The 13,089-nt window shown below is 48.8% G+C and overlaps 1 protein-coding gene across 2 annotated transcripts; it reads left to right on the forward strand.

Moving 5' to 3' along the window:
* Positions 1 to 416: 416 nt before the first annotated feature.
* On the forward strand, positions 417 to 12,424 carry Cd300a (CD300a molecule). 2 transcript variants are annotated; one of them, XM_021213495.2, is made up of 7 exons: positions 417 to 807; positions 3,771 to 4,145; positions 5,075 to 5,195; positions 8,286 to 8,383; positions 9,806 to 9,843; positions 10,230 to 10,337; positions 11,599 to 12,424. In XM_021213495.2, exons 1-7 carry the CDS (start codon positions 744 to 746, stop codon positions 11,758 to 11,760), a joined length of 966 nt encoding a protein of 321 aa, XP_021069154.1. In that variant the 5' UTR covers positions 417 to 743; the 3' UTR covers positions 11,761 to 12,424. The 2 variants fall into 2 exon arrangements, with proteins under 2 accessions (XP_021069154.1, XP_021069155.1); XM_021213496.2 differs by having other exon boundaries at positions 5,087 to 5,195.
* The last annotated feature ends 665 nt before the right edge of the window (positions 12,425 to 13,089 follow it).

The raw sequence follows: 13,089 nt of genomic DNA on the forward strand, positions 1-13,089 counted from the left end.
GACTGCCTGTGACTTTAATAGCTACTATTAATATATGATTAATGTAGTATAATAACTAGCTATTGGGTGGCCTGTTTTACACTAAGGTCAGAGTTTCCTGGGCTTTCGTGCCATTCTGTACAAGCTGGAAGGGATCACAGGACCCCTGTGTGCATGTTTGGTGTCTCCGTGGACAAAAGAGAAAGAGGGAGATCTGCAGGTTGTCTGGCTCCTTGCTCAGGTTCAATGGTGCTACACAAGAAAGAGCGTCACAGCCTGGAGAGCCCCTGGTCAAATGGAAGACACATTTTCCAACGCCAGGAACCCCATTCAGGAATTTTGGGGGGTCCAGGCCTAGAGCTCCCAGGAAGGCTTCACAGTGGGCACCCAGGCAGGGCCAGCAGGCCTGAAAGCTTCCATCCTACCCACAAGGAAATGAGAAGCGGCCCGGTGCCAGTCAGAATGAAGCCTAGTCCTGCCCCCTGAGCCAGACGCAAGCGGGGGTCATCAGGCTGTCCTGGCAGCCTGGCAGTCATGAGTTCCGTGCCTCACCAGGGCTTCCTCAGCTCTCCTCTGCTCCTTCCGATTCTTTTAGTTTCCCCGTAGCTCCAGGAACAGAACTGAGAAAAGTCAGAAGCAAAACAGCTAGACACAAAGAAAAGCAGAAGTGGGCGTCTCAGAGACTGGCCGTCCCCCAGCGGGACTGAACCGTGGAGCGTCCAGCCGTGGCCTGCCTGCCGGTGGGTGACCCATGTGTGGGAGAAATGACCCAATGGGCCTCAGCTGTGTGGCTGCCCACACTGTTGCTGCTGCTTTTCTGGCTTCCAGGTGAGGAAGTGTCTGCCCGGGAGGGCGGGGGGCTGCGGGGAGATGCAGTGTGAGGCACTGGAACCGGGATCTCTCTGTGCACAAAACCAAATGTGGCAGCTGCGTCCTTCATGTAAGGTGGATGACCAAAGAAAGGGCCGTGCTTGGGGGGAAGGGACCGGGATCTCGCTCTGCACACAGCTGTCAGAACAAGAGACAAGTCACACACGGGGTGGGGGTGGGGGGCTGGTGGCTTCCCAGGAGGGGTGCCCAGAGGATTTTTGGATGGTTTAGAATAGGAAACAGGGGGTCAGGACAGTAGGTACCAGTGTGAGTGGACAGTGGTCATGGTGAGAGGCCCTGAGAGGCACGTGCTGGTGTGTGAAGAAATTTGTTCGTTCTTTCTTTCTTTCTTTCTTTCTTTCTTTCTTTCTTTCTTTCTTTCTTTCTCTCTCTCTCTCTCTCTCTCTCTCTCTCTCTCTCTCTCTTTTTCTTTCTTTCTTTCTTCCCTCCCCCTTCTTCCTTCCTTCCTTCCTTCCTTTCTTTCTTTCTTTGTTTCTTTCTTTCTTTTCTTTCTGTCACCCCCCCCCCCCCTTTTTTGGTTTTCAAGGCAGGGTTTCTCTGTGTAGCCTTGTCTGTCCTGGAACTTGCTCTGTACACAAGGCTGACCTGGAACTCAGAGATCCACCTGTCTCTGTCTCTCAACTGCTGCGGTTAAAACATCTGCATCTTCACGCCCAGCTAGTCTTTCTTTTTCTTTTTAAGATTTTTCCTTCATTTTCTTTTTGGGATAGGTCTCTCTGATTAGCTTTGGATCTCACTATGTGGACTAGGGTGGCCATGAACTCACAGAGACCGCCTTTCTCAGCCTCCAAAATGCTGGGATTAAAGGTGTGCATCACCAAACCCCACAGACTTCTTTTTTGGTTCTTTACTCTTTGAAAATTTCATATATGTGAACACTGTAGTTTGACCATATCTGACCTCCCTCTGACTTCCCCAAGACCATTCAACACATCTCCCTCCAACTTAGTATTATTTATATATTTTTAAAATAACCATTGAATGATTAGCACTGACACTATGCACGTGGGTGTGGGGTCATCCACTGGGGCACAGGCAACCTGCCAATAGCCATACCCCTAAAGGAAAAAATTTCTAATCTCAGTACTCTGGAGGCAGAGGCGGGCAGATCTCTGTAAGTTTAAGACCAGCCTATTCTACAGAGTAAGTTTCAGGCCAGGCAGAGTTACATAGAAAAAAAAACTTGCCTTAAAATAAATAAAGAGAGAGAGAGAGAGAGAGAGAGAGAGAGAGAGAGAGAGAGACATTTGGGCTTACACACTTATTCACAGAGGTTTGAAAAAAATAACGTATCTTGCCTATTTTTCACTTTATTTATTTGGGTTTTCTTCTTCTTTTTTTCCCCTTTGGGATTTAAGGGGATTTGAAGTGCCCTGATAAGGGAAGAGGTGGAAAGTAAGAAAGCCAGCTGTCTACTGGGGGTGGAGGAGCATCCTTGCAAGTCAGGAAAGGCTCAGGAGGGCTGGGAACTGCTGTTTACTTATTAAGCACGTCAGGACTCAGGAAGTGGTTTAGTGGAGAAAGTGGGCACCCGAGTTTGGATTTCAAGCATCCACTTGAAAATTGGATTTGGAATACATGCGCATCCCCCAGAGCTGGGGGCGCAGGGATGAGTGGAACCCGTTGCTTTTCCTAGTCTCTGTAGGCACTGTGCACATATGCGCACACACACACACACACACACACACACACACACACACACACACACGATTAAAAACAAATCATCGAGAGATAGCTCAGTGTTAAGTGCACTTGCTGCTCTTCCAGAGGTCCTGGGTTTGGTTCTCAGAACCCACGAAGTGGTTCAGAACTGTATTATTATTATTATATTAATATTGATTAATAAAATTAGTACAGTAGCAGTTATTCCTTAATCTTTGCTAGTTCCCCCAATAACCACACAGAGAGACCAAGATTTATTAAAATTGCCTTGAGACAGATACTGAGCAATCACTACTCCATTCTAAACCTCCAAGTTAGTCAGGCCTCCCCCCCCAGACTATATTCCCATCTCTCTTGAATTTCTGTCCTCTCTTGATCCAGCGCTCCTTTCCTGATGTTTTCCCCAAGTCCCTCCTGGCTCCCTTTCACTTCCTCCTAGAACCGGAAGTCCCACCCATTCTCCCCAAAGCTCTGTATTGGCTCCTTGGCTTTTATTGGCAAGGCAGAGAATGAATGAGGAGCATGTTTATACAAACTTGAGACAGGAGCTTCTAAAAGTAAACATAGCAATTCCATGTCTGGATTGAAAATTCAAGGGCAGAGAAATCAGCATTTGAATAGCACAAGGGTAAACTTTACACGGTGTACAAAAAACATTATGCTTATATACAACTACCTATAACTCTGATTTCAGGGCTTCTCACACCCTCTTCTGGTCTCCATGGGCTCCTGTATGTATATGTGTGGTGCATATAAACTCACACAGGTACATACAAATACACAAATATAATAAACCTTAAAGAAAAAAACTTAAAAAAAAAAAACCAGAACCTAAAAATCAGAGATAAACCTAGGTTTAGAGAGCAAACCCTCCTATTTTCCTGCCCTTCTCCCTAACTCCTCTTCCTGGTCACAGGGTCCTAAGGGCATTGAGGGAGCTGGGCATACAGGTGGCCACCTCTTCTGCTCTGACCCATATTCTTGTGGGGGTTTGGGGTGGCACATGGGGGTGGTGGCTATTCTCCAGGCTCCTGAGATGCCCAGAGCTGAGTCTGAAAACATAAGGCCCTGGTGGGTCAGAGGGACTGGGAGGATTGGGGTGAAGGAGGCGGGTGCTGAAGGGAAAGGTGCTGAAGGGTGATTGGCTGATGGGAGGTGAAGGGATGGAGGGTGAAACTTTTGGAGGCCTTAGTCCTCATCCAGCTGTGAGATACAGAATTGAGGTTTGTGTTTTCCAGGCTGTGCCCCTGTGAGTGGCCCCCCCAGTGTCACAGGCACTGTGGGGGAATCGCTGAGTGTGTCCTGTCAGTATGAGGAGAAATTCAAGACTATGGACAAATACTGGTGCAGAGTGTCACTTAAGATCCTGTGTAAAGATAGTGTCAAGACCAGCGGCTCAGAAGAAGCTAGGAATGGCCGAGTTACCATCAGGGACCATCCAGACAACCTCACCTTCACAGTGACCTTTGAGAGCCTCACCCTGGAGGATGCAAACACCTACATATGTGCAGTGGATATACCATTTTTAGATGACACCTTGAAGATTGATAGCTTCTTGGGTATCGATAAGTCCTTCAAGGTTGAGTTGATCGTGGTCCCAAGTGATGGCCCAGGTAAGTCCCCATAATGAGCACTGTAGCACCAGGACAGCTGCAAGTGGCAGGAATTTCCAGACAGGAGTCAGTTCAGAGCCTGGGAGTATGTTATGTGTGATGAGGGGCAGACAGGGACAGAGCAACAGCTAGGGAGGCATCCTGGAGTAACTGCTTCTTGTGAGGGGGAAGGTGCTGGTCTGTCAGGGGACACAGGGCAGAGAGAGCAGAGTGTGGCCAGGGGACAGTGTTCTGTATCCTGTGGGTGTGAACCATGGAAACCAGACAGAGTTCATGGGTGTTCTGGGGGCTGAGCAGAGGTCAGTAGGGGACAGACGGTGACAGCGCTGTGTTCAGAGGGAGCTTTCACTGGTGACACGCCAGCTTTGCAGTTAGCTGCCTCTGGCAGCATGTGGCTGAGGCTGAAGGGGAGCAGACCTGGTGTGTGGGATGTGGGGTGGCAGCTCTGGCACGTGTGCAAATGATCAGCTGATTTAGGGGGATCCCCCCACCTGAGCCTCCCTTTGTACTAAAACAGCTCAAAAACAACCCATCGACTGCTGATCAGGGTGGGGTATGCCTGAGATCTTAGCACTCAGGAAGTGGAAGCAGGAAGATCACAAGTTCAGGACAGTCGGGGCTATAAACTCCATATCAAGACCCTGTCTCAAAAAGTAAAAGAAAGAAAAGGAAGGAAGGAAGGGAAGGAGGAAGAAAGGGGGAGGGGGGAGGGAGAAAGGGGGAGAGAAAGAGAGGGAAGGAGGGAGGAAGAAAGGAAGGAAAGGAAAAGGAGGAAGGAAGGGAAGGAGGGAGGAAGGAAGGGAGGAAAAGAGGGAGGGAGAAGGGAAGGGAAGGAAGAAAAAGAGGAAGGTAGGGTAGAAGGGAGGGAAGGAGAGAGGAAGGAAAGGAAGCCCTTAGATACAGGCAGACTAACTAGTTCTGATCTATAGTTTCATCTCCAGGACCAACACTAGAGACACCTGTGGTGTCCACCAGCCTGCCTACCAAGGGTCCCACCGAAGGATCCATCACAGAGGGCCGCCATGAGCATCAAGATCCCCAGGGCTTGAGGTGAGGTGCCCTCGTTCCTGACCTGGTGGTGTCCACTTCAGCCTTGTTGTCCCTTTGAGAGAAGGGTTACCAGAAGTGTGAGGGCTTGGGGTAAGGAACCTTGGTTCCTGACTTGAAGGTGAGCCTTCTCATAGGTGTTTAAGTAGGTATCATGGCCACGTGTTTATGCCATACCCGGCTGGCTAGAACCTCTTGTCCTCTGAGCTGTAGTCCAGGTAGGAGGTCATAGGTCACTGACCACGCTGGGCCTGCCTATGCTGAAGGTAGGGAGAGTTCAGGCTGAGGAGGACCCAGGGAGTTGGGAGAGGAGAGCAGAATGAAAAGAACTGGTGACGTCCTCTCGGGCTTGGCTCAGTGCTTCCCAGAATGTGCCTCTTTCATACCTCGTGAAGATCTTCACGTCATCACACGCCATAGTTATTTCTCTGTGGCTGTGATAAAATATCACTATGACTAAGACAAAACTTTTGATTGAAGGTGTTTATTTGGGGCTCATGGTTTCAGAGAATAGAGTCCATGACCACCTTGGCGGCGACATGGCAGCAGCTTATGTCTCTGCAGCAGTAGCTGAGAGCTTGCATCTCAAGACAGTCACAAGACAGAGAGAGCTAACTGGGACTGTTGTGAAACTTCAAAGCCTCCGTCTCCCCCGCCCCCTTTCCCCAGTGAACACCTCCTCCATCAAGGCCACACCTCCTAATCCTCTCCAAGTAGTTCTATTCTCTGGGGACCAAGTATTCAAATATATGAGCCCATGGGAGCCATTCTGGTCCACATCATCGTACCATGCTATTTTTCAGATGAATAAACCAAAGCTCAGAGCTAAGCACGCTGCCTCGTCATGTAGCCAGCACACTCATCATGTACCCACCACACTTGTCACATAGCCAGCACAGAAGATGCAGGGTTGGGCTCAGGCTTACATGACTCCACATTCTAGAAACTGGGGAGATACCAGCGCCGCAGAGAATCTGAAAATGTCTGCAGACTCTCCCACCAACCGTCTCCAGGGTTCCGACTCTCCACTCTGACCCCACGGGCACTGCCAATGGATCCTGGAACTGACTGGAGTCAGTATGGATCCTATAGGTTAAAAGCTCTGGCCACTTGTTCTCCCAGCTGTAAAGGTTGAGGCTCCCATGAGGTTTCCTTGGGTTCAGGAATTCACTGAAGTCATTGCCCATAGAGATGGCTTTATCATAAAAGATGAAGATCATGAGAAGACATTTGAAGGCACAGCAAGGCCGACTGGGAGAATCCCAAGCAGAGCCCCCGTACTCTCCATCTCAGTGGGTCTGGGTGCATCACCTCCCAGGGGCCTCTGTGTGTCTCCACCAAGAGCTCCTCCCAGCCCCTTCCCAGGGATTTCACTGTGGTCTCATGAAGTAGGCACCGCAGGCTGCACCTCCAGCATGTGGATGAGCTGATCTTCAGCCCCTCCCTTCTCTGGAGGCTGGGCCAGTTAGGGCCCCTGTCATATCTCTGAGCCACATTTGTTCCTGGTAACAGCCCCATTCTGTCATCTTACCACTTAGCGACGTACAGGCTTTTGACATTGTCACACCACACTGTTATCTATAAAGTTCACACTCAAGAGCCATGACATCAAGGTACAAAAATATCAGGAAAACAAAACAAAACAAGCAAACAAAACACAAAGCAAAACCCAACCACTCCGGACACCTCACCGTATTTTAAGTAAATTTACAATTTGGTGTTAGGCTGTATTTGTAACTATGCAGGGCCAAATTCATGAGGCCCATAGACTGAGGCCTGGACACTCCAATGGTGATCACTAACAACAAAGGGGTTCCTATCAGCAAATTCCTCTGCATTACGCAGGGATGTCCAACATTTGGAGATTGTGTTGTCCACATCCGATGCTATCCTGGGATGCGCAGCACATGACCTCTCTCCTAGGATCCAGGGACCCAGGCCTGACTTGTCCTTACTTCCTCACCCATGGAAACCTTCCCATAAGTTTTCTGCCAACCTAGAGACATGATGTGGCTGCCTGACAAGGCGAGATGCAGGACCCAAGCATGCTGCTTTCAGAGGGTCACTTGCAGACATTCACGACAGGCAGGGGGGCCCTGCTTTGTTGGGGCTGAAAGCTTGTGTGCAGTGTGTGTGTGTGTGTGTGTGTGTGTCTGTCTGTCTGTCTGTCTGTCTGTCTGTCTGTGTTTGTATCTCGATGTGTGTATATCTATATATGTGTGTGGTATATCTGGGTATGTACATATCTGTGTCTGTGTATCTGTGTATATCTGTATGTGTGTGTGTGTGTGTGTGTGTGTGTGTGTGTGTGAGAGAGAGAGAGAGAGAGAGAGAGAGAATGAGAGAGAGAGAGAGAGAGAGAGGAAGATTTAGAGATTTAGATATAGAAACCATTATGCTGTTGACCTTTATAAAACCTTCTTAATAGATTTATTTATTTAGTTTATGTATATAAGTACACTGTCACTGTCTTCAGACACGATCTGGTTGTGAGCCACCATGTGGTTGCCAGGAACTGAACTCAGGACCTCTGGAAGAGCAGTCAGTGATCTTAACCACTGAGGCATCTCTCCAGACTCTATATAATTTTTTATTTATTTATTTATTTTTGAAAAAAAAAAAAAAAAAGATCTGACGACATAGCCTTGGCTAGCCTGGAGCTCACTGTGTAGACCAGGCTGGCCTTGAACTCACAAAGATCCACCTATCTCTGTTTCTTGAACACTGGATTAAAGTTGTGGATCAGCACTGCCAGCCTTATAAGGTTTTAAAGGTTATTACTGCATGTGAGCGAGTGTTCCTATGTGCACAATGTTCAGGAGTCAGCTCTCTCCTTCCTCTGTGGGTTTGAACCTATGACCCCAGGCTTGCAGGGCAAACTCTTTTGTCAACAAAGCCATCTCATGGATTCCTTAAAAAACAAAACAAAACAGAACAGAACAGAACAAAACAAAAACCATTTGATTTTATGTATTTGTTTTGAAAGTCGGGGCCTGGTGATATACTCAGGGGCTGTGTCGAGCTCTTGCCTAGTGTCCGTGCAACCCTGGGTTTGATTTCCAGCCCTGAATAAATTACTCCCTCCCTGTGCAGGCTCCCAGTGCTGCTGTCTGTGTTAGTTCTCCTGCTGTTTCTGCTGGTGGGGACCTCTCTGCTGGCCTGGAGGATGTTCCAGAAGCGGCTGGTCAAAGGTGAGTTAGTCCCCTGTGTCTCCTGTCCCTGCTCCAGGGTAGGCGGATTCTGGACACAGTCTTCCACCTTCCTGCTCTGTCCCCAGTTCTCAGAACATGCACCACGTTAAGAGCACACCCTCAGGGCACACAAGCCCCAGAGGTGTCCCTGGGTGTAGTGGTTACAGACCTTTGCAGAGCCTTTCTCCTGGGGCCAGAGTGGCTGCTTTTTGGAACTGTGTCTTCTTTGGTTAAAACCTCGTATGTCTTCCCACACTCTCAAGAGTCTCCACAAGGCTATTAGGCCTCCAGTGTGTCCAGCCTGCCTTGCTCCTTCCCACTTCTTGTGACTTTTGGTCACATGGGAGGAACCTTAGGCTCCCCCCTCCCCTGCTTCCCCTACTCTCCACCCTCCTGAGCTTCTGCTCCCACAGGGCTGACCGCATGGGACTTCCCCAACTTGGACAACCCCAGTTCTGTGAGTCCTAGCACACTTCTTTGGTGCCCTTTCACCTAGAAACACTGTGGCCCCACGCTTCCTTTTTAAGAAAGATATGAGATGGGTTAGTTCATCTAATCCCAGTGCTTGGGAAGCAGAGGTAATAGGATAGCAGAGAGTTCATGGGCACACAGTGCTACATAGGGAAGACTCCATCTCACAGAACAAAACAAACCAGGGGGTAGAAGTGCATGCCTTTAATCTCAGCACTAGGGAGGCAGAATCAGGTGAATCTCTGTGAGTTCAAAGCCAGCCTGGCCTACGTAGTGAGTTCCAGGACAGCCAGAGTTGTTAACTAGAGAAACCCTGTCTTAAAAACAAAAGCAAAAGCAAAAACCAGAAAATAAGCCACTGTGCTGGAGGCGCGTGAGTTCCTTCTAGTCTTTTATTATTATACCTATGTGATTTCTTTAAAATATTTTCCCATGTTTTAGTTATATGTGGGGTGTGTGTGTGTGTGTGTGTGTGTGTGTGTGTGTAGAGCCCTTGGAACTGGAGTTACAGGCAGTTGTCAGATGATCAAGGTGGGTGCTGGGAACCAAACTCAGGTCCTCTGGAAGAGCAGCCAGTGCTCATAACCTCTGAGCCATCTCTCCAGCCCTTTATGTGATTTCCTAAAGATCTTGCTTTATAACCAGGCAAAGTGTCTCATCCTTGCACTCTCAGCACTTGGGATGCGGAGGCAGGGGGGTTAGAGGAGATTTTAAGAGTAGGCTGGACAACATAGCAAGACCCTGTCTTAAAAACAAAACAAAAACTTTCTACTTAAACTTGTAATTTTTCACTTAAACATATTATAGCATTTCCACTACTGTTGAATGTTCTAGAAATCCCAGACCTATGGCTGAAGTCTCCAGGGAAAGCCTTTCTTAGAGTAGCAACCTCCCCACCCCATGCCTAAGTTTGTCTGCAGCTTCACCTCCTCCCTCTCTTCCTTCCTCTAGCTGGTACGCATCCAGAGCTGTCCCAGAACCTCAGACAGGTAAGGGAGCTATGGCAGGAGGAGAGCCAGGGTGACTGGGTGGGGAGGAGGTAAGAGGAGGCTGTGGGTGAGCTCCTGGGCTGGTAGAAGGGACCAGTCTGTTACAGGGAGATGGAATTGTTCAGGCTAGCACTTGGAAATCTAGTCACCAACTCTCACCCCAAGTTCTGTCCAGTGTGTTCCCCTCTGTCCAGGATAGTGGACTTGAATGAAGTGAGGGTCCTTGAGAGAACAGGGTGAAGGTGGAGGAAGAGTGGGAATGTCTTTATGATACCCACAATGTAGTGGGGCAGAAGGAGATGTATTCAGAGAAGGAGGGCAGTGGGAGGGATGGGGAGGGTTGGGAGGGAGGGACTTCATAGATGATACTTCTTGACCTTGTACAGGTTGCTGAGCAGAATGAGTGCCAGTATGTGAATTTGCAGCTGCACACGTGGTCCCTAAGGGAAGAGCCGGTGCTACCAAGTCAGGTAGAGGTGGAATTTAGCACATTGGTAAGTTAAAGAGCCTGGCTCCCTTGGCATGAGAATCCCGGGCCATGTAAGGGTACCACATAGGGATGGGGATGGGCAGAAGGGGAATGGGCTGTGGCTCAGGCAGTTATACAGAAGATGGGGCAGGAGGAGACTCAGCAGGAGCTGAGGCCCTTAGAAGAGCCATGGGTCAGTGAAGCTAGGAGTAGGAAGTGGGATTGTTGGAGTGGCCATTATCTATCTATGGTCTTGGCAGTTAATACATCGAAACCAGACATTTTGCCTTGCGTTGGTTCCCTCTACCCCATCCTTTTGGTACCAATTCTGGTCAGAGGTGTGTCCAAGACCCACCATTTTGAGGGTCAAACAGAAGCTGAGAGAGAGATACAAACATCAAAGGCTTTCTCGGGGAGACTCCTTTCCCTCCCCCCAGTCTCAGAGCCCTCTGAACCCTTATCTGATGTCCTGAGGGATGCCATAGTTTGGTGACAGGAGATAGGGGACATATACCACTGAAAAAGTGATTTGTCTGAGTGAGTCCTCCCTGACCCCATCCAACCTTGGCTGCGGATCTTGCTCCATGGGGGATGACGAGAGGTTCTGTCCCACATCCATTCTCCATGACCCAAAGCTATGACTTCCTTTCACCTGTGCCAGTGTCTTGAAAAAAAAAAAAGACTCATTTATTTGAATTCTATGTGTATTGGTGTTTTGTCTGTGTGTATGTCTGAGGTCATCATCAGATGACCTGGAATGAGTTACAGACAGTTGTGGGCTGCCATGTCGGTGCTGGGAATTGAACCCCATGTCCTCTGGAAGAGCACACAATGCTCTTAACCACCGGACAGTCTCTCCAGCCCTTCATCAGTGTCTTTTGAGGATGAGTTATGGGCAGGGAACCCAGTGTCCTCATTTTAAGCAGCTGTCTGTCCATAGTTAGATGGTGCCTAGCCTTGTGTCTGAAAGGCCCCTTCCTCCAGCATGTGACATGTTCTCATGTCTTCCCAGCTATGGGACCAGCAACAACCTGGCATCACCTGGTAGCTAATGATTGCAAATTGGTTGGTTGGAAGCTAACTTCCTTTCCCCTTTGGGACAAGTCAGCCTGTGACATCAGAAGTGTTCTACCACTGTGGCTACTTCTGCTGGCCATGATATACCCAGCATGGGTACTTCCCATTGTGGCTTGACCAGGTGGGCTAATGAGTCCACTTCTGGGCAGTTGAGGTCCAGGATAAGTGCCCTTCTCCTGTACCCATGAGTCTGGGGTCTCTCTCTACAGGCGTTACCCCAGGAAGAGCTTCACTATTCATCCGTGGCATTCAACTCCCCGAGGCTGGATTCTCACACCAATGGGGATTCTCTTCATCAACCTCAGGACCAGAAAGCAGAGTACAGTGAGATCCGGAAGCCCAGAAAGGGTCTCTCTGACCCTCACCCGTGACTCCTTGTCCCCTGATCCTCTCAATGGTGACCACCAAGGTTCCCAAGCTCCCTGCCGGCTGCTGCCCTCAATGTCACGAGCCTCGCTGGCTTCACTAAAGATGAGCAGGAGGCAGGGCTCTGTGGGCACAGAGTCTCATCCCGCTGGCTCTCTCCTCTTAGCCTGTATTTTGTTCTGCCTCTGGGTGTGGAAAACATAGATGCTGCTCCTTTGGGGCTCTGGGAAGTGACATGGTTTGTAAAGAACGGTACTTGTGATAGTTAGCTTTGTAGTGTCATCCAGGAAGAACATCTGTGGTCACTGGGAAAGTGGAGGACCCATGAGACCACAAAGGAAGGGGAGCCATGGGGGTACTAAACACCAGCTCCTTCATCTCACAGAGAGAAACCTAAGCTCTGAGGACAGGAGCCTGGCCCATGGCACCAAGGTCAGGTGCAAAATCCTCTGGACTCATTTTTATTTTTATTTTTTGGTTTTTCAAGACAGGGTCTCTCTGTGTAGCTTTGGCTGTCCTGGAACTCACTCTGTAAACAAGAATGGCCTCAAACTCACAAAGATCTGCCTGCCTCTGCCTCTCAAGTGTTGGGACTAAAGGTGTGTGCCACAATGCCCGGCTTCTCTGGATTCTTAAGTAAAAGATGAAATAAAGTTTATAATATCTTTTTTAAAAGATTTATTTATTTATTATATATAAGTACACTGTAGCTGTCTTCAGACACCCCAGAAGAGGGCATCAGATCTCATTATGGATGGTTGTGAACCACCATGTGGTTGCTGGGATTTGAACTCAGGACCTTCAGAAGAGCAGTCAGTGCTCTTAACCGCTGAGCCATCTCTCCAGCCCTATAATATCTTTTTAAAGGGAGGAGAAATGGTTTAACTGATGTCTGTTCCATGCCTGTAGCCCCATATTAAAGCCCAGCTTTGAGGCCAGAGGAGCCTTTGGGGTACAAGAGGTTGGGATGTTCACATCAACTTCTGTTCCTGATGGAACACACAAGAGTGTTTTCTTACCAGGGTGATTTTAAACTTGCATCCAAAGATGACTGTGTTTCCAGGCTGTGGTAGCCACCAACGGCTTGAAAACTGTATCTGCCCAAGTGATTTTTTTTTTTTTTTTAAAACAACTCTTAACACTGCCAGAAGCAATTTCTAGGGCACGTTGTCCCCAGAGTGGTAGGATGGTGGCTATTTGTGACTTCTTTGAGTATTTTTAAAGTCAGAATTCTTGCTGGATGATGGCGCGCACCTCTGATCCCAGCACTTGGGAGGCAGAGGCAGGCAGGTCTCTGTGAGTTTGAGACCAGCTTGGTCTACAGAGTTCTAGGA

Source organism: Mus pahari, chromosome 14, assembly GCF_900095145.1.
Source record: "Mus pahari chromosome 14, PAHARI_EIJ_v1.1, whole genome shotgun sequence".
NCBI classification, from domain to species: Eukaryota; Metazoa; Chordata; class Mammalia; order Rodentia; family Muridae; genus Mus; species Mus pahari.